Here is a 19,361-nt window from a genome sequence, read left to right as displayed (position 1 = left end):
TGCCAAATTTTTTTTTTTTTGACTATTATGTAAATAAACCGGATATCTTAAATGTAATATCTGGGATTATACAATCGAAATTTCAAATTTCATTATCAATATTTATGTGTGATAATTGATGTGCCCTGAAAAAAGAATCACATGTTAAAACATTACTCCCTCCGTCCCACCAGGTTCTTTACGTTATTTTTTGGCACGCATTTTAATACTCCTATAAAGTACACTTACATTATATATATTTTTCTAGAAAAATTCCTGAAAAAAAGTTTGAAGTTTAAACTTTTATTCAAAATATAAAACAAAAATACGTTATAGAACTATATTTTATGAGAGATTCAAAATGCGTGCAAACAGTACATAAGTCATAAACTTCCTGACGAGACGGAGGGAGTACAAGTCTCGTCAGGAGTACAAGTTCGAGTACAAGTTCGTGGAACATGAAAGGAGCATAAAAATCAATTTATAATTGGTCCAGATATCATAAAGCCCTTGTAGTTTGAGATAATGGTCCAGATTCCAGAAAGGGAGAGTAAGAATTTATACTACTGTTAAGGCATGTGATCTTCTTTTGTTTCTCTTTAATCGGATAATCTTACAATTCATAAAGGCACAAGTAAGCTCTTATACTTTAAAGTAATGGTCTAGAAAGGGAGAACAAGTGTGTATTAGCTCGCTGGTCTTTTGTTTATCAGGTCAGTGGAAAGTGAATTTGGAGTTGGTAGAATGCTAAAAAGGTGTAAATTTTTCACTAGTGTTAAGAATATTTTAGTCCAGAATTGAAGAATCATGGTTCAACCACTGTAACACATGATCACTTTCTATGGTGCTCAATTTCCGCAACCTTTACCCTAATTCTTGCTAACCAACTTAAAATATACATTTCTCCTTTTTCTTTTGATTAGGTACGAACATACAGGTTCGCTTGACAAAATAAAATGCTAGGTATCCCAAAAATAATCGAGCAAACTAAATTCAAATCGTTTACATAATTATCATCACGGTTGCATCATGGCTTGCGTAAACCAGAAAAAACATCCTCAGTTCCTCAGCCTGATGCACAACACAACACAACTAACACTTGAAGTGAAATCAAAGCGAAAGCTTTACAACAAAACACCTACTTTCTGAAAGTGATAGTGTGGTGAGAATAAAGTGAAGCAACTGACTAGTCTTATGTAGAAGAACATTATGTCCTCCACACTCACTTACTATGGTGTTAAATCATAATAATAATGTTCCTTAGTTGATGTAACATGTAGACTTGTTACTAGTACACATGAATGCATCAAGATAATCACTGAATCATGAGTAGAACTCGTAGGTGGATGAGTCTGCAATGATGTTCCTTAGGCCGCCAATCGTCGATGCAATCATCACGAACACTCCTATGATTATGCATGCCTGTCAGGACCAAGATAGTTGGATTAGTATGTGCTACTAGTCAATATTTCAACACTACCCCTCACTCGAAATCTCATTTTTTGGGTTGAAGAGTGGATCACGGGTGCCCATCTGATACCATGTTGAGAACCAATACATCTAAAACCTTAAGATATTAGAGGAATGTCCCAAATGGATCTTGTGCTATATTTATAACAAGTTGCTTACCCAATTGATGAGCCAGGATGCACTGAATCTCTTAGGTTTCTTGATTGTCAGCCATATAATGCATGGAAGCTGGAATTCATGCATCGAAACATTAGTATCATTGATTCAGATCTTGACTAAAATATGCAGGACATGATAAGTGGTAATGGAGAATGAACACTTACGAAGTAAGATGTGGGAGCAAAGCCAAATCCCCCGAAAAACCCAAGAAGATCCCCAAAGAATGGGAAAGTGACACCAATGAACAAAGTCATGGCTGCAAAATACCCAAATCAGATATTCCGTCCCTCTAATTTCTTTACAATTTTTTTGCATCGAGGTATATATAAAAATATAGATTCATAAATTAGCAAAAAAAAAAAATTATAGTTTTATAATTATTTTTAAAATTTTCCGTCTCCCAAGATAAACAACCCAGGGGATCGAGATAGAATCACGTAAGAACTTGTCATGTGTTAGTGAACTTGTTAGAAACAGAACTAGGGGCTCACCAACATAAGCAGAACGAACGACGAGTCTGAGTAAGATTCCTGGCGGAACATTGAACTTCTTGGTCATGCCTCTCTCTGCCAAGTCGAACACTGGCATCGCGAAAACCTACACAAAAGGAAGACTAGTTAGATAAGCATTTTCAGAACAATCAGAAGAACTTTTATTATTTTTGCAGCGATTCTCAAATAATTTCAGACTTAAGTTATTTCGATAACAATAAATCAGTACTTAACCAGAAGAAACATTACTTGGTAGCTTCCAATGACATGGATGACCACCATCAAGTTAGCAGCAGCAATGAGCCAGGCCGGCTTATGAAGTCCAACGATGACATTGTCTTCGACATCTTGGCCGAATGCCCAGTATCCAATAAAAGCAACCGGGGCATAACAAATTGCATTTACAAAATAGGCAGCAAGCGCGCCTTTAAACATAGGAATTCTTGAGGGCTTCTCTGGAGTAGATGGAATTGTGGCCTGAATCTCCAGTGTCACGGCATGGCCTGCAAAGGCAAATGCGATCTGGCCTAATGCGTTGAAGACCCTGAAAACCGAATCAGCTCCACTGGTGCTTTTGTATGCGTAGCTCACGTTTTCGACACGGCCATGAGCTATGCTTCCTACCCATGCTATAGTCGAATAGCTGCAGCATAGTCCATGATGATTTGTTAAAAAGGTTTGTTTTGAACTAATTAACTCAGAAACTGGCACACTTAACTTAATTTACAAAATTATGCTCCAGTGACTACATCAGAAACAGAGAGTACAATAAGAATGAGACTCGGAATCATGTCAATTTAGAAGTCGCGTGCCCTGTGTAGTAACGCTTTTTGGGTGAAAAGACGTATTATAGAACACCCTAGTACGTCTAGAATTTTTGTTTAGAAACTTGCCGACTAGCTCCATAGCCGACACAGGCATGTAAATCAGATCAACGAGCGATAAGATTTAGTAGACAGGAACTGTCTACGATACGCACGATTTGAGACCTCATCTCTTTTGGTGAAATTGCCCCGCCGTCTCTTCAACTCAGATGAGCGTCTGGAACTGGTGAGTTTCAAACCATGTGACGGAGGCCCCACTTTTTTACTTTTCATGTGATAAAACTATTATTTGAAAAATTCAGGTACTAAGAGAGTCGAGTGCTCTGTGTAATCATTCATGGGAATTTGAATATTTGATAGAATAACTTATCACATAAATTTAAAGTTTCGAGTCACCTTGACCTTTTGCATGTAGTTGCATCTCTAAAGCTGCGTTTTCTATGAAAAAGACTGATCAAATACACTGTCTATTTGTTTGTGCTCTGTCTATTTGTTTCTTATGGTACCAGAGTTGGACCAAATTTCAAGATTCTGAATTCATTATCTCAGACTCACTACCTCCATGAGTTTGACCATGCATCTCCTGAACCTAAACGCAGATTAAGCAGACACCTAAACGGACGCTTAAGCGGGATTTATTGATCAAGAATTTTGAGATACCTGAGAGACATGATGGCGGCTGCCAGTGAAACAGCAGCAACAGAGTTAAAATCAGGAAGCTGTGAGAGAACAAAATGGATGGATCCAAAGATGCAAATCCAGTAGGACTGTCTGAGCCTTGTGCAATCCGTGCAGGTGATTTCGAAGAATTTCTTGAGGCACTTGCCACCAGTGACCATGTACACTATGTTACATCCCACCTGAACTATAAGTTGCTGAGGAAGCACAATCCATGGCCCTAGCTTTGGCCCAAATGCATACTGGCTGAGACTGTAATATCGATCAAATCGGACCCCGGGGACACATTCATGCAGCTGGATCATCTGCCACATTGTATACAAGGTGATGCACCATGATAATACTATAAACATGGCCCCTGGTCCCCTGAAGAACATCAAAAAAAACAAAATAAAATAAAATAAAATATTTTAGGATCCTGAACTGTGATTTCTTCATAGATAATTATTTATGCTTAGACAAGTGTCGATAATCGATATACCATCCTAAGTAGGCCATGGCATAAGGCAAGCTAAGAACTCCAGCACCAACCATGGCTGTGACAGTATGGAAAGTTGAGTACCACCATTTCGCTTCGCGAGGAGGTCCATCTTTCCATTGATCATCTGCCGGAACTTCCTGCATGTCAAGTAGTAGTTCAAAGAAAACAACATCAGTATCAGCTCGAGGATTCGGGGATAGCCTAGTGAAATATCAGTATCGAAATATTTAAAATGTACCAAATAAACATCCGTACTAGTTTAATAACCTTGTACAATATTTTTTAGCTAGGCCTAAACAAATTTCATTTTCATTCCGTAAAGACTTTGATGGCCCGACCCCTCTCAAGGAGAAGACGGGTGGACAAGTATGTTTAATTATCAAAAAACGATGAACGTACTAATTACCTTTGGAAACTTAGGAGAAGTTGCAGTGACCATAGTGAAACCAAAGAAAGAAAGAAAGAGTGGTTAGCTAGAATGTTGGAGTTGAAGTATAATGAACTCAATCATCATATATTTGCACCAGTAGTTTGATCCGTGATGGAATAAAGGTTACAGGACACAAGGGGTCTCTTTTATTAGTCACCTCTGCTTTTACAATAAAATAAAAACACTCATCTTTTGTAAAGCATGTCAAATTTTCTTCATAAAATATATTGCTACAATATATATAATTACGTGATAATCGACACTGAAGATTAGTCAAAAGATACTTCATAAATAATTTGAGAACAGTACTGCTATTTGTTTATGTGTTGGGGGAATGAGGACAGGCGCATGCTTTTTAGGTCTTGAAATGACAAGGGTCTAAATTAGCGGAGTTTAAGTTCGACTAAATATTTACATTTGAGTGCGACTTCGATCAAATTTATATAAATATTTAAGTTCGAAATTTGATTTGACAAAATTTTAATAGGTCTCAAATTAGTTTGATTTAGGATTGACAAAAACTCGATTAAGATGTCTTATGCTTGAATTTGAATCGATCAAATTTAAAGACACCACATAGGCTTGAATTAGTTTGTGGGTTGGTGAATCGTAGCTATCCTATTATTTTTAGAAAAGATAGGAATATTTTGTGTACAAAGTAATTATTGAAAGAAGAGATATGGCCTTCTTTCCGCCTACACCGTATTTTTCGTCCTTTCTTTGGGAACACTTTTCAAAAAAGCAGTATATATGAAAAGGATTAATTATTATAATAATACTAGCAAGGAAACAATGAAAACCTGATGAATAAATAAACTGGGCAACTACATAGACGAGGAAGAACTAACTATCCAATACATATATATATGTTTCTCTATCAGTTTAGTTTTCCCTTAGATTCTTTGGAGGGCTGCCAGGCCCGCCGCGACATCTCTTTATCACCTCACAACCTCTGCTATAGGGATTTGCTGGAGTGTCTGGTTCCATACAACCTCCAGGATGATTGCATAATGTCCCATCACCTCTTAATGCACCATATGAAATCATCTTTGCATCAGCAACATCTGCCACTAGTGCAAGAAACACAATCATGATGACGAAAAATACAACTCTGGTTTTCGACATCGTTACTTTATTTTGATTTTTTCACCTAAAACAGATATTAAGCCAAACACCACCTCAAGAGAAAGCTTGTCTTTTGTAATTAGTATAATTAAGACAATGACGTTTTATTACCAAGGTTAAGGTGTATATATAGTTAGGCCTGTCAAGATTGATTCGATCCCCAGTGGATATGGATTGATGTGTACGGCTATAAATAAAGTTGAAAATTATCCGAACGCAATTCGATAACAACGATATCTAAATGATAAATATGATAAATAGACTGACATATAGTTAGGTTGATCCGATCTTTTATCATCGATTCTATCCATTTAATCTATTTCCAAAACTCTTAACTATTTCTAAACCTTTAAACTTTGACGTGTGTGCTATTGTTTAGATTATCATCTATTATCTTGCTATGTGTAATCTTTAGAGTTCTTCTATTTAAACATACTAGTCTTTAATAATTCATAATTTATTGTTTATAATTTAAATTATAAAATTATCTTAGTATTTTAGTATTAATGAATTGCAACATCTACTTATAAGTATTTAGTATTAATATATGTTATTAGTAGTAGTTTCATTTTTTTTCAACTAATTATATTTATATTTAAGAGAATAATGATAAAGTTTTTGTCTTGTAATACATGATGAGTGTTTTTAGCATTTGAAATTGTTTAATAAAATAAGAGTAATAGACCTCCATATGTCGTAGACTTCTAGTTATATAAGGAGAGTACTAAATCAAAAAGAACATGACCAAACCAAGATTTGTACGACTACAAATTATAACAATGTTGATAATATAGATTATAATATTCGGTTAAATCCAATTTCGCGGACTTGATTTGTAGACTCAACAGTATTCGGTTAATCAACTGAGTTTACAATAATTATTGCAGAATTATAATGGGATGAAAAATTTCCATAGAGGGACAAAATATATCTATCTCGGTGATTAAAAGAAACAACATTACAAAATACAAACTCAATAAAAACTGGAACTTAGCAAATTTAAATATAAAATAAGAGACACCACATAACGAACTAGCCCAGCCCAACCAGATTTTGGCCCATATAAAACTCCAAAGAGCGAAAGACCAAAATATAGAGCTCAAACCATAATTAAAATTATTACCAAGTGCTCAGCTTAAAGTTTAAATTATATATTTTGTTGATTTTATATTATAGATGATTTTATAAGTTAATAAAATATATATTTTAATATCGAAATTGAATTTTATTGAAAAATTATACAAAACTCTGATAAAAAGGTACATACTTTTATTTCTAATTCTGCTTTATTTTTAATATTAAACCAACTTATTATTTCAAAAAAATAAAAAAATATTAAACCAACTTATTACACAAATATGAAAATATATATTATTTCAGTTTAAAATTGAAAACGGGTTAAAATAAATATCAAAGGCAAATACCAAATAGGCTCACAGTCTCCGTCCACAGTTGCGCACAACAAAACTTGTACTTCTAGTTCTGGTCTCCAGATAGTGAACCCTTCAAATATTCATTTAATTAAATTAAATATAAAAGGTTATTATTACCGGTGTTTAAGTTCTACTATGATTCGATGTATTTGATGTCTTCTAAACTCAACCAGCTCTTCCTTCTCTTAAATATATCTTGCTTATATGAAAATTCATTTAAATGTGAAGAGGTTGAGAAGCACAGATTCATCATCCCACCACGATGTTTCATTTTCCGGATCCTTTGAAGCTCAAGACCAAAAGGGTACGTACATGTGTATGTCTCATGTGTCTGCATGCAGCAACTATAAGTGTGTGAGTTATTCAGATTTCTGGTAGCAACTTATTTTTAGGTTTTTCGAGTTATCCGGTTAGATATATTGTTAGTTTCGTGTTACGATTATTAAAATTTGAAATCATAATGTTTTTTTTGGTTGGTTTTTCGAGTTATCTGATTAGATATATTTTTAGTTTCATGTTACGATTATTAAAATCTGAAATCCGAATGTTTCCGGTACTTTTGGGATTGGATTTTGTTAAATATAGAACGGAAAATATCGAGATGTTTTATAGCAACTTATTTGTTAGTTTTAGAGTTACCAATCTATTGTTAATTTAGTGTTATGATTATTAAAATATGAAATTAAAACGTGTTTGTAAGTTATTTGCGGGGTCGGATTTTGTTAAACATAGATGATAAATTATGTAATAATCGCAGAATTAAGAGCTTAAAGAAGTGGTTAGGGGATGGTGGAGTGATAATTATTATGCTACTTTTTTGTGATATGATTTCTCATGTTATATATTCCATGGTGGTTACTTGGGCGCGGGGATCTCTGGGGCAGTGGGACAGAAGCTGCATATCAAAAATCATCGAAGAATATAGAAAAATGGAGAATTATTGGCGCATTAGCAGAAGCTTTGTGTATAATAGAGGGATTAGTGGGGGTTGAATTTATAATAAACTAATTTAATCGAGTTGGAGAACAAAAGAAAAGAATATGCGAAAGAACAGATGTTTCTAGTGATTTTGTTTGAAAGTAATCATGATAATTTGTTGACAGAAATTAAGCACTGCAACGAAGGTAGTAAAGAAGCAGGGTGTTTTAAACCATAGCTAGATTGTTATGAAGTGGACTTCTGTGGTTTTTATAATTCGACAGAGTGCAGTGGTAAATGAAGTAAAGAGATTACTTCATCATTAATGAATCTTGAAATTTATGCAAGGAGCTATCGGTATAAAATTGATATTACAATCAAAATATAAATAAAGAAGATTACCTCATCATTAATGAAGTCGCTTATATGGTGTTGATGTATACAGATTGTATTTGAGTGTGTATACTCTGTAAATGACAATAGCACACTGGATCGACTGAAAGAGTTGAGCAACGCACGAAGAGAAGTAGAGGAATTCATAAATGACGGAAGCATTATTGCAAAGGCTGTTGCAAGGGAAAAGTTTGGAGGGTCAAGTTCACATTTGGAACAGGTATACTTGAATATAAGTTTAGGCATCTCAATGTGATAACTACAAAGTGCAAAATGTTCAACGTTACTTCTATGCTTACTGTGTTTAATCTTTTTGGTCTCTCTGTTATTTTTATTGCCTTTGGTTGCGACAGACATTTACCACATGATACAGATGATGACCAAAAAGTTTTATCATCAGCATGTTCTGGTGTCTTCCAACACTAGCTGACAACACGAAGTAGGTCATACTAACGTGTTTCAATTTTCTTTTAATATATCAGGGAATCCAGAAGTTAGAGAAGTACTTGCCTTTATTGGAAAATTTAATTCATCATAGTGGAAAGGAGTCGCGGTATCAGTGGGCATCGAGGCTAAAGATACAGTGGAGTAGTGCTCTTAGTGCTTCGTCTCTATTCAGTTGTAAGGGTCACAAGTTTTTTCAATTAAATAGTTTGCTGTATGAGCTCACTATGATGCGTTTCCTCTATGGTGCTATGCTACGTGAACAGGCGAGAGAAGTTCTGTCAAAAGGTAGGACTAAGTACTATCAATGTTTACATGAAAACATATTTATAATACTAATTGTCTCTCACTTCTTCTTCACTATTATAGACTTAGTACAATCTGCCACACTATTTAGAAAAGCTGCTGGAATTTATCATTCTTTGGCCACTAAGGTTGTGTCCGAATTCGAAGCAGCTACGTTGATTACAGAAGAAAGACCTCCTGAAGCAACATCAAATGTGTGTTCTGTTTTGAGCCTTGTATGTTTGGCTGAAGCCCAGGTTAGAGGCCGTCTGTTTGTTTACTTCTGGAAGGCACAACATATTCTACTAGTAAATCATCCTAATTCCAAGTTAATTATTGCCAATCTTCTGCAGGCTGTAACTATCAGAAAGGCTGAAGAAAAAGGGAATACGGAAAGTCTTCTGGCGAAGCTGCATTATGGAATTGTACAGATGCTAGATGAAGCCATAATTATTTTACATAGAGCAAACAAGGACAGGAAAGATGTATCAACTAGCTTTCTAGTAAGTGTGCAATCTTGCAAAATCATTAACAGAAGCTCCAACGTTATAACAATAACTCTACAATCTTGTGCATTTCAGTTTTGTTTTTCCTGAAATAGTGGCAATCTTTTATGTATGTCTGTCCAAATTAGTCACACTGTTGCAGGTAGACCTTCTGCAGACATCGAAGCTCAAAAACTTATATATTATTTATATTTACAGAAGTGACCCTAATGTTATATACTTCAGGTTTAGGAAAACGAAATTCATCCACCTTTTCTGATATTTCTCGCCTACCATATATTGTCTAGACTCTTTGTGGAAATTTTCCAAAGTTCTATTGTTCAGTTTCTCAAAATATATGATATATATCTTTTTGTGCAAGGTCTTTTACTCATTTTTACAAGTTTTTCAGGAATTTGTGTCAACTTGCAAAGCTCTCCATGAATTGAAAAGTTACAAGCACTTTGCAGACAGCCTAAAGACAGATTCTGACAGTCAGATTGGTAATGCAATTGGAGTTCTTCAACATGCTCAAAATACTATACAGAAGAATAAGCTTCCAAGCAAGGAGTCGTGGCGATCAGTTATTAAGCATGAGCTTGAAACTGTATCTGCACTGATCCGTAAGTACGAACATGAAAACAACTTCATCTGGAACAAAAAGATCCCACCCAAACACGAGCTGCCTTTCCCTGAAGGTAAAAAAATCGTTGATATTATACCCTATGAACCTCAAAGACCAGAACAGAAAATTCTTTTAAAACTGCAGTGAATATAAATAGAAGAGCTGTTCCAGTTTGGCAGATAGAATTTTCTCGCAATATGGAGAAAGAAGCTGTTGAAAGTTGATGCACATACGTTTATGTTATCACCATGTAGAAAGTGTGATAAGTTAGATGGTTAGTTGAGTATCAAAGTTGTCAATGTATATGTTAAATGTCTTTTAGATGTGCACAAACAGTTTTGTTGGTTTAATCTCACATTCTATCGCTTTTCATCGCGTGAAAGCCTCCTATATGAAACTGAGAAACTCTGTTTCTTTTATCTTGTGCTTTTATGATCAAGTGTGTAAAGATTTGGAATGAGTTAATATTATGAATCAAAGTTTTTTAATTTTGGAATAGTAATTTTTACACTAGCATTTGCATACTTTTTGATCAGAAATCGTAGTATGATTATAAAGGCCATCCTTGGGAGAAATTATCAGAAGCTTCTTCAGTTCTGCTGCGCTCTATTGTTTCTGTTTTTTTCATGGCCAGTTACCTAAACTCAAATAATCAGGCATGCTTTCGCAACTATTTTCACATGAGACTCACAATTTCTAAAATTCACACAATTGCATCGAACAGAAACCTTTAAATCTTTGATAAATTCGAAACCCTTAAATTTTTGATAAATTCGATCGGAACCGGACGAAGGACTTCCCTTCGACAAATCTTTAATAAATTCGATCCGAACCCGACCAAGGGCCTTCAACGTGCCTTATATTTTTCTTAAAGTCCGATCCAAATGTATGAAAATGTGCAGACATAAATTTTAATCAGAGCAGTGTGAAATGCAAAAATGAAAATTCAAGGAGTACAAAATCAAAGACCAAGGCAGTGGTTCCGCAGATGCCAAGTAAACAAAAGAGTATACAACTCTAAAGTCATTCACATAATCTTAACCTAACCCAACAGAAATGAGTGGCTACTATAAATAAGAACTCGCGGGAACAACTTAAAACTTATAAAACCACTTCAAGTTTGCAAATACAAATCAATCTTCTTGTTATTACATATGGCTGCCAAGAATTTTGTTCCTGGTTACAACCTTTACAAACAATGTGTAACAAGCAAACCCCTGTTCCCATTTTTGTCTACTCATTTCAGCTCTAATTACAAGACTCCATTTTGTGTTAATCCCAAGGCACTTAGGCTCTCAACCACAAGGTTTGGTTTATTCATCCTATTCTCTTTCTGTGTGGGTTTGTGGGAGAGAGGGGGGGAGGGAGAGAGAGAGGTAGAGAGGGAGGGAGGGAGGGAGAGAGAGAGAGAGAGAGAGAGATTCTAACTTAATTTAGATGCACACTGAACAACTGAGAATTTACCCATGACCAGGTTCTCGATTTCTATCTTAAATATTAGTAGTGTTTCTTCAAATAAATTTTAATTTTAGTAACAATTTGCAGATTGGGGAGGCCTATTTCTGCTGTGGTTTCTGAAGAACAAGCTGTGGACTCTAGTTCTTCTGGAGTTGACACATTCAAGCTCACTTACCTGGAGGTGTGATTTCAAGACTCTGATTTGGGTATTAGTTTTTCTTGATTTTATTATCAATTTGGTATTCTGATTTGGAATATGATTCGAATTTTGGCATAGGGCAATAGTTGGCTTTGGGAAGTAGGTGGATTGACTATTTTAGTTGATCCAATTTTGGTGGGTAACTTGGATTTCGGCATTCCATGGCTCTACGATGCTGCCAAGAAGTTCTTGAAAACTTATAAGGTAATGTATGCATGAATTGCCTTTCTGTGTTTTTATTTAGTAAGGCCAATTTTTCATGATAAATAATAAATTTTAATTTTAGAACAAAAGGGACTGAAGTACCAAATATTTGACAGTGTGTGGACCAAAATCCCACATTATAAAAAATGACTTAAACCACATCTAATGGTCTGGAATAATGTATCTTGTCAATTAAGGCCGCACATTGTGCATAATATTAAAAACTTCTCAAGTGACACGCGTTTGAAATGCGTGACACGCAAGAAAGTATGGTTTGTGGTATGTTGGGCCAAACTTCCCATAATGTGGTAGAAATGAACATTACTTTCAGTACTGGCAACAGTCCTGAAATGTTAGAAATTTTTGTATTCAAGATTTGAGAATGTAGTTCTTTCAGCATATTAAACATTGATTATAATATAAGTGGAATGTACATATATAGATCGGACCCCTTTGGGTTAAGTGGTTAGAACAAGAGTTATGTTGCGAGGCAGATGAGAGTCTCTACAATTTAAAAGATGTGTGTGTGTGGGGGGGGGGGGGGGGGGGGGGGGGGCTTTGTTTAGACTTGGATATGAGTTTTCTTATAATCCAGATAGCTTGTTTATAGCTTGGTATATAGCATTACTTAGTACTAAATTAGTACGCTTAGTAAAATTTCAATCCTTTTCTCATGAGGACAATTTATGCAGCTTTCAAGTCTTCCAAAGATAGATTATTTGTTGATCACTCAGAGCCTTGACGATCATTGTCATATGAAGACCTTAGAACCTCTTGCTCAGATGCTACCAAATCTCAATGTAATAGCGACTCTAAATGCCAAGGCATTGTTAGATCCTGTTTTCAAGAATGTAAGTGATATGTTAACATTTCTTCGAGATTACTAGGCCTCATATGTTATATTTATGGCAAATAGTTTGAATTTTTTAATACCTATACTGCAACATTAAGAAACAATACATGATTCCTGACTTGTTCCGCAATCTCCAAGTATACTGACACTTCACGAATCAGTACATATAGTTGCTCGCGAGGTCTTTTGCATGTTGATTCTTTCCAGCTAAGGAAATGCTTCTTTAAATTGCATACAGTATTGGCAACCGCACTAATGAAACTAAGTAGGAATATATATTAATGGGAAGTAGAATTTGGTCACACCCTTATCTACATAGAGTTTGATTATTCAATAGTTCGAAAATTGTTTTGCAACATTACTATTGACTAGGAATGATGTATGTATCTGTCCTTTCCCCACTTTTGGTCGATAATTCATAGTTCGTAAATTCTTTTGCAACATGATTAGGAATGATGTTTGTATCTGTCTTTTCCCACTTTGGACAGTTTGGAACCACTTTACTTACAGTTCCATCCACTGCAAATATAAATGAATAAGATTGTTTAGGAAATTGGACAAGAAACCATCATTGCTGCAACAAATCAGTGTTAGAAAGTGAAAATTGTGCTATATATCTCATATCGTTTTCTTCTGGTATGATGAACGATCCTGATAAATGTCCATCGTCCTACTATAGGAATTTGGCATTTTTACCCCCAAGTGCCTATTTTACTGGAGGTAGGATTTAGATCTGCACTTCACTTTCTTCTTTCCATCAATTTAGCATTGTATTCCTATTTATATATCACAATCCGGTTTTCAATTAGTTTATTCAACAACCTACTTACCAGTCCAACATGTCTAAAGCATGACGATGATATTGGTCGTTACTATTCAGTTTCTACAAGTTCGATTACAGATATGCAATAGTATATAATATGAGTCAGTGCTGGATGTTATTATCTTGGAAATTGATGAATGCTATGCCAGATAATTTTGTTGCCCTCATTTACTACTTGATCTCCTCAAATCATTATTATACGGGAAAAAACTTTTAATAGTATTCCTTAATCATTTATGTTCATTCTTACATTATAGCTTGAAAACGATTTAGGTTGTGTATCTAGAGCCTGGTCAGAGCTTTGAAATGGCAGCAAGTGATGGTTCTCGGGTCAAAGTCAAGGCTACAGCCGGGCCGGTTTTGGGTCCACCTTGGCAGCGTCCTGAGAATGGGTATGTACATTACACTCGATCTTGCGTCTTAACCAGTTCTTTTAAGTGCTGACAATTTAGTTTCCTTTGTATGTAAATATATTACAGGTATCTTGTCACATCTCCACAAGGACAACTGACACTATATCTTGAACCTCACTGTGTCTACGATAAAACCTTTTTAGAGAAGGAACGAGCGGACATTGTTATTACACCTGTTATAAAGCAGCTTTTGCCAAAGTTTACATTGGTTTCTGGACAAGAAGATGCAGTTCAACTTGCGAAAACGCTATGTGCCAAGTATGTGACATTATGTTTAGCCTTGTCAGCTGGGGCAGACTTGAATATAATTTGTATAATAAAGTTTTTAACTTTTATGTCAGGTTTGTTGTGCCTATGCAAAATGGAGAACTTGATGCCAGAGGACTTCTTGCAGCATTGGTTCAGTCTGCTGGAACACTAGAATCATTTGAGGTATGATTTTGGTTTATAAAAAAAAGGTGCATGACTTTTCCATTGCCGATAGGCGATAGCTGATGCACATATACATGGTCACTCATTCTCTCAGTCAGTTGGGTAGTATTTTAAACAACATTCTGGCCGGGGCTATCTCTCTTGCAGTAGATCTTAATGGGTTGTGTCTTGTTTCCATTTTATCATAATGGGTATCATATTACCTTGGTCATTTTTAAGACATATCATTAGAGATTGGATTCCCATTTCTAAATTAGATATAAATTTTGGTTTGATAGAATACTCGGGACTATAGATCAGATGGTCAATTCCTGGAAACCACTAAACAATTGTGTTAATAACAGATAGGTTGTTGTGATCAAATGATGGTAAAAGAATTAGATATAACAGTGGGAACCAAAGGACTTCCTCAGGGGATAAGTAAAAAGTATTTGATTTTATACAAGGGTATGCTAATTTTCTTCTAATATTGTCTGCTTATAGAATTGTTACATGCCCATATGATAAAATAATTAACTAGGCAGCAAGCAGTAAAACATAGTACATTCAGTGATAGTCGAAATAAAAATTCTGCGATTGAACAGGGTCTGCAGACTGCAGGTGATAACATGTACTGCTACATTTGGGTTTATCATATCATGACTCTAAACATGTTTATCTTTGGCGTGCAGGAGCTTTTGTCAAAAGAACTGCCCGACACAGTCGTGCTAAATCCTACTCCTGGTGTAGCACTTGATATTTCAGCAGCTTGAAAATCGTCATCTGCAGTATGGCCATCTTTATGCATATATTGTGTAATTAAAATTACCCTAATCTTATTCTTTCCAGTTTTACATATTAAGAATCGAAGTCACACTTAGAAAATGATTTCGCCTCTCCTGTTTGTACTTTGTAGTGCCTCAGGATGAATAGATAATTGCCCTGTAATTTATACTGCAAATATGGTTGAAACAAGAAACACACATTTTCAATGTGTATCTAGTAGTTGGAATCCTAATTGAACATTTCGGATTTTTAGCATAATTGTGTTCCTGTTTAAATTGCAAAAAAAAAGGGGGAAATAACTTGGGATATATTATTACACAGAACAAAACTTATGAAAAAGGTATTCCATTTTTTTATTTGAAGATATAAATCTGGATGTAATCATCTGCATCAAATCTGTAGGTGTGTTCTTGACTTCTTGTAGTCAATGATCAATTGTATTTTATAATATCGTGTTTGGATGATATAAAAAGATATACGCCCTTTAGTTGCGCCAAAGGTCAAGTACTTTCAAGTTTCAATGTTTATCACAAAGCAGAACTGTATTTAGGAGTAGTATTCAAAGTTATTTTGATGGATCATGCTGATAAGGTTACAATTTAGTATCCAGCGGCAGTGTTGCTGCGTAGTTGTAGAAATCGAGAATCAGAAATAATTGCTTGATCTATCGATTTAAAATTTACTGAGATCGGAGATTTTTTTGATAAATTCGGGATTTTTAGTCAAATCAAAATGCAATCAGTAAATCGGCAAAGAATTTATCAGGAGTTTTAAAATAAATCGGGGATTTTTTAAACATTATCTAGTTGCTAAAACTCTCCGAATAGCGTGATAGTTTTATCATTTGAGTTATCTGATCGCTCACGCACTCGGCTATTTATAATTGTTACGTAAAAACAAGATCTGACTTGCATCGAATTCATATTCGGTACTAAGTAGCAAAAAGAAAAGCAAGCAAACATTTCTAAAACAACTGTAAAAATGTAGCAACTCTTAGTCCATACTCCATAAACTCAGAAGTAAGGTCTACAACATCAAACTCTCTGCTACAACTACATTTTCTAAGAAGATTACCTGCACTGATGCAAGAGCTATTAATTTTCATATTGATTAGTTGCAAAATTCCTAGGCAATTCGCGATGCTGTAGTTGTATGAGTCGAAGAGGATGTAGCCGAGGAATCAGAACCATTGCGTCCTTTTTGATAACAGCGGGTTGAATCAGCAGATTGAAACTCTATACTTCGTTTCCTTTTCTTCAGAAGTGGCGTTGCCTCGTCTTCTGGTGGCTGAGCCCGTAAGGGCCTGGGTGCATAAATTTCCATGGAAGGGGAATGCGGCATTGTAGTTTCTGTTCCATCTCCAAGCTGCAAAGTTCTAGCAACCGCATATTCTGGTGGCGGTACCCATAGTCCTCCTAGTATAACAAACTGAGGTGCCGTTTGAGGTGGAGGCAGGACGGCGCTTTGAGTTTGAGTCTCCTGAGTACTTGATGAAGAACTCGGTCTTTCATGTAAACGATATTTCTGTAGTAGAATAAATCCGATCAAAAGGCTATGCAACATTATTCAAATTAAAATTCACTCAGTATACAGTAGTTATAGTCGACGTATTCTATCTTTTATGCTGGTAAATGGTAATAGGCTCCGTCGAATCATTGCATGAATTTATACAACCAATGGAGTAAATTGAGTACATTTTAAGCAAATCAAATAGCAGCAACATCAAATTTCATCCAATATTTAGCATCTAAACGACGAACGGGCTCATTTGTGGAAGAAAATGGGAGATTAATGTATACATTATACCTGCAAATGGCTTTTGACTTCATTATTGGTAAGCCCGTCAACCTTCATCTTCTGCATAATTTGCTTTGGTGTAGCCACTGCATAAAAAAACCCGAATTAACTCAAATTTGCACGACAAATAGTACTAAAAACTAATGGGTTCGAGACATACCATGAGCACCGCCAAGCTCTTCAAGTGCTACCAAGAAACGCCTATGTAACTCTGGAGACCAGTTCCGTCTTGGTTTGCTACTTCCACCACCACGACTACCACTTGCTGCTGTAGAATTCACATTAGGGGTTGTCACCGGCTCTCGTGCATTACTTCCAACCCTCTTGTCTTTGTTGAAAGGCTGAAAACCCCCTCCACTACCATTACTCCGCGACCTAGTGATCGACACTTCTCTTACTAAATCCTACAACAACATAATTTTGCAACATAATCAAACCAAAAAAAAACACATAGTCCAAATAAATCAATTAGCCTTATTCCAATGATCCGATTACCTTATCATTGCTTTGATCTTGATCTGGTGTATGCTGCCACAGTTGAACAGATTTAAGCCAGTCCGATTTTGTTGAGTTTTCGTTATTACAATCATCGTCGCTAACAACATTTTTGCCTCTGTCATTAAATTTGCGCTGCTCATCCTCCGGAGAAAAAAAAGATGCATTTTTCATAGGAATAAATTCTTCGAAAACAGGCCTTCCTTTAGATTCCTGTTCAAAACTTTCAGATTTTCCCGAATCACTCATCTCTTTTCGGCATGTTTCAATAGCTGCAAAACATAAACAAATCACAAAAAAAAAAACAAAAAAAAAACAAATATGACTTTCAGTTACAAAGTAAAAAAATTAGTTAGTACAAATCACCGATCTTAATAATTTTAAGCGATAACCGATACTTAAATGCAAAAATGTAGAGATACCTTGAGACACAAGGTCAAGACAGAGGGGAAGCTCGCGGTGAAACACTTGAATCTTGCGACGTTCATCTTCTAAGCATTCGATGTAGTGCAAGCTGCTCGTACCAGGATTCCGATTCTCGTTAACCGTCATTATTTCTTCTCCAACTTTATCTACGTAATTTGAGTTTCAAAATTCGAACATAAGACATAAGACTATGTCCAGTCGCATCGAGACTTCCGGGATAGGAAAGAATATAGGGATTATCCTCGAATCACATAAGAATAAACTTGTAACACGATTATAAAGTAATAGATTACAACATAAATAGCTAGTGATTATTGTGCTAAAAGTTGTGTAATATATATTTGTCGTTTGATGAGAGAAAAGAATACGTTAATGGATAAAACGGATGGTTCAAATCGGGGTGTCGCGTATTGACGAATCTTCGTTCGATAGAGTCGGGATTGTAGAGAGAGAAAGCGTGTGAGGAGAGAGAGTGGGGATGGGGAGTTATCAAACACTTGAATATTCCAAACGAGTACGTAGGATGATTCTTGTAAACTAGCTGGCATTTGACGTTACTCAATTTATCGGATAAGATCAAAAATCCAAACCCCTTTTTATTTTCGATTTATATCAAAATGTTCATATTCTCGTAAAAATTTATTAAGTGATTATTCAATCTCCACCAGATTCATTTTCAGATTATTATTATATATATATATATATATATATATATATATATATATTACTATGTTAAATCTTGAAATATAACTAATAATGAACTTAATCTAAATCTAATCAGCAAATGATGTGTGAGACCGTGAATCCCATGAATTACAGAAAAGAATTAATATTTTTTTACACATCATCTGCTTGTTAATTTTTTTCCATTAATATTTTTCCAAATCTATAGTAATTATAATGGTTTAAACGAGTTCTCGTGAAATCGGATAATCACTCAAGTTTTTGACAAGAATGTGCCAATGTGGACACTTTGGTATAAAAACATATTTAATGGGCTATTCAAACAAAACTCTCAACTCTAACGGTATATTCAACTAGGATTTTAACGGATTGTTTTTAACTTATATATTTTAACAATTTGTTTATGATTTTATGTTGTACAATTTTTGCTAAAATGTCAGAGAGATATAGATTCTTAAGGATTTCAGTACAGTGATTCAAAATCTTATGAATTTTGACGGGATTTCAACAAACTTAAAATACACCAACCAATCTCACAAAATCCATCATTTTATGAATTTCAAAAATATCCATCAGTATTTGAATACCATCA

General features: G+C 35.1%; 4 protein-coding genes across 5 annotated transcripts; 2 read left to right on the top strand and 2 right to left on the bottom strand.

Moving 5' to 3' along the window:
* Positions 1-922: 922 nt before the first annotated feature.
* Positions 923-4,640, bottom strand: LOC108200415 (lysine histidine transporter-like 6). Its single transcript, XM_017368552.2, has 8 exons — positions 4,489-4,640; positions 4,083-4,219; positions 3,584-3,967; positions 2,349-2,742; positions 2,100-2,205; positions 1,773-1,864; positions 1,609-1,677; positions 923-1,401 (listed from the first exon to the last, which is right to left on the bottom strand). Exons 1-8 carry the CDS (start codon positions 4,519-4,521, stop codon positions 1,303-1,305), a joined length of 1,314 nt encoding a protein of 437 aa, XP_017224041.1. The 5' UTR covers positions 4,522-4,640; the 3' UTR covers positions 923-1,302.
* A 2,609-nt stretch (positions 4,641-7,249) lies between these two features.
* Positions 7,250-10,722, top strand: LOC108200416 (uncharacterized). Its single transcript, XM_017368554.2, has 6 exons — positions 7,250-7,374; positions 8,434-8,601; positions 8,864-9,113; positions 9,195-9,367; positions 9,464-9,613; positions 10,008-10,722. The coding sequence occupies exons 1-6, from the start codon at positions 7,333-7,335 to the stop codon at positions 10,365-10,367; spliced, it is 1,143 nt and encodes a 380-aa protein (XP_017224043.1). The 5' UTR covers positions 7,250-7,332; the 3' UTR covers positions 10,368-10,722.
* A 484-nt stretch (positions 10,723-11,206) lies between these two features.
* Positions 11,207-15,599, top strand: LOC108200611 (uncharacterized). 2 transcript variants are annotated; one of them, XM_017368828.2, is made up of 8 exons: positions 11,207-11,526; positions 11,766-11,859; positions 11,956-12,081; positions 12,774-12,932; positions 14,031-14,149; positions 14,237-14,428; positions 14,512-14,602; positions 15,274-15,599. In XM_017368828.2, the coding sequence occupies exons 1-8, from the start codon at positions 11,375-11,377 to the stop codon at positions 15,352-15,354; spliced, it is 1,014 nt and encodes a 337-aa protein (XP_017224317.1). In that variant the 5' UTR covers positions 11,207-11,374; the 3' UTR covers positions 15,355-15,599. The 2 variants fall into 2 exon arrangements, with proteins under 2 accessions (XP_017224317.1, XP_063941696.1); XM_064085626.1 differs by lacking the exon at positions 11,207-11,526 and adding an exon at positions 11,596-11,694.
* A 739-nt stretch (positions 15,600-16,338) lies between these two features.
* Positions 16,339-18,590, bottom strand: LOC108200746 (transcription factor HHO3-like). Its single transcript, XM_017368996.2, has 5 exons — positions 18,082-18,590; positions 17,660-17,931; positions 17,325-17,568; positions 17,174-17,250; positions 16,339-16,891 (listed from the first exon to the last, which is right to left on the bottom strand). Exons 1-5 carry the CDS (start codon positions 18,209-18,211, stop codon positions 16,493-16,495), a joined length of 1,122 nt encoding a protein of 373 aa, XP_017224485.1. The 5' UTR covers positions 18,212-18,590; the 3' UTR covers positions 16,339-16,492.
* Between the last annotated feature and the right edge of the window lie 771 nt (positions 18,591-19,361).

This window comes from Daucus carota, chromosome 9 (genome assembly GCF_001625215.2).
Source record: "Daucus carota subsp. sativus chromosome 9, DH1 v3.0, whole genome shotgun sequence".
Lineage (NCBI taxonomy): Eukaryota > Viridiplantae > Streptophyta > Magnoliopsida > Apiales > Apiaceae > Daucus > Daucus carota.
Note: the sequence above shows the minus strand (reverse complement) of the source record. Positions and strands in the feature narration are given on the sequence as shown.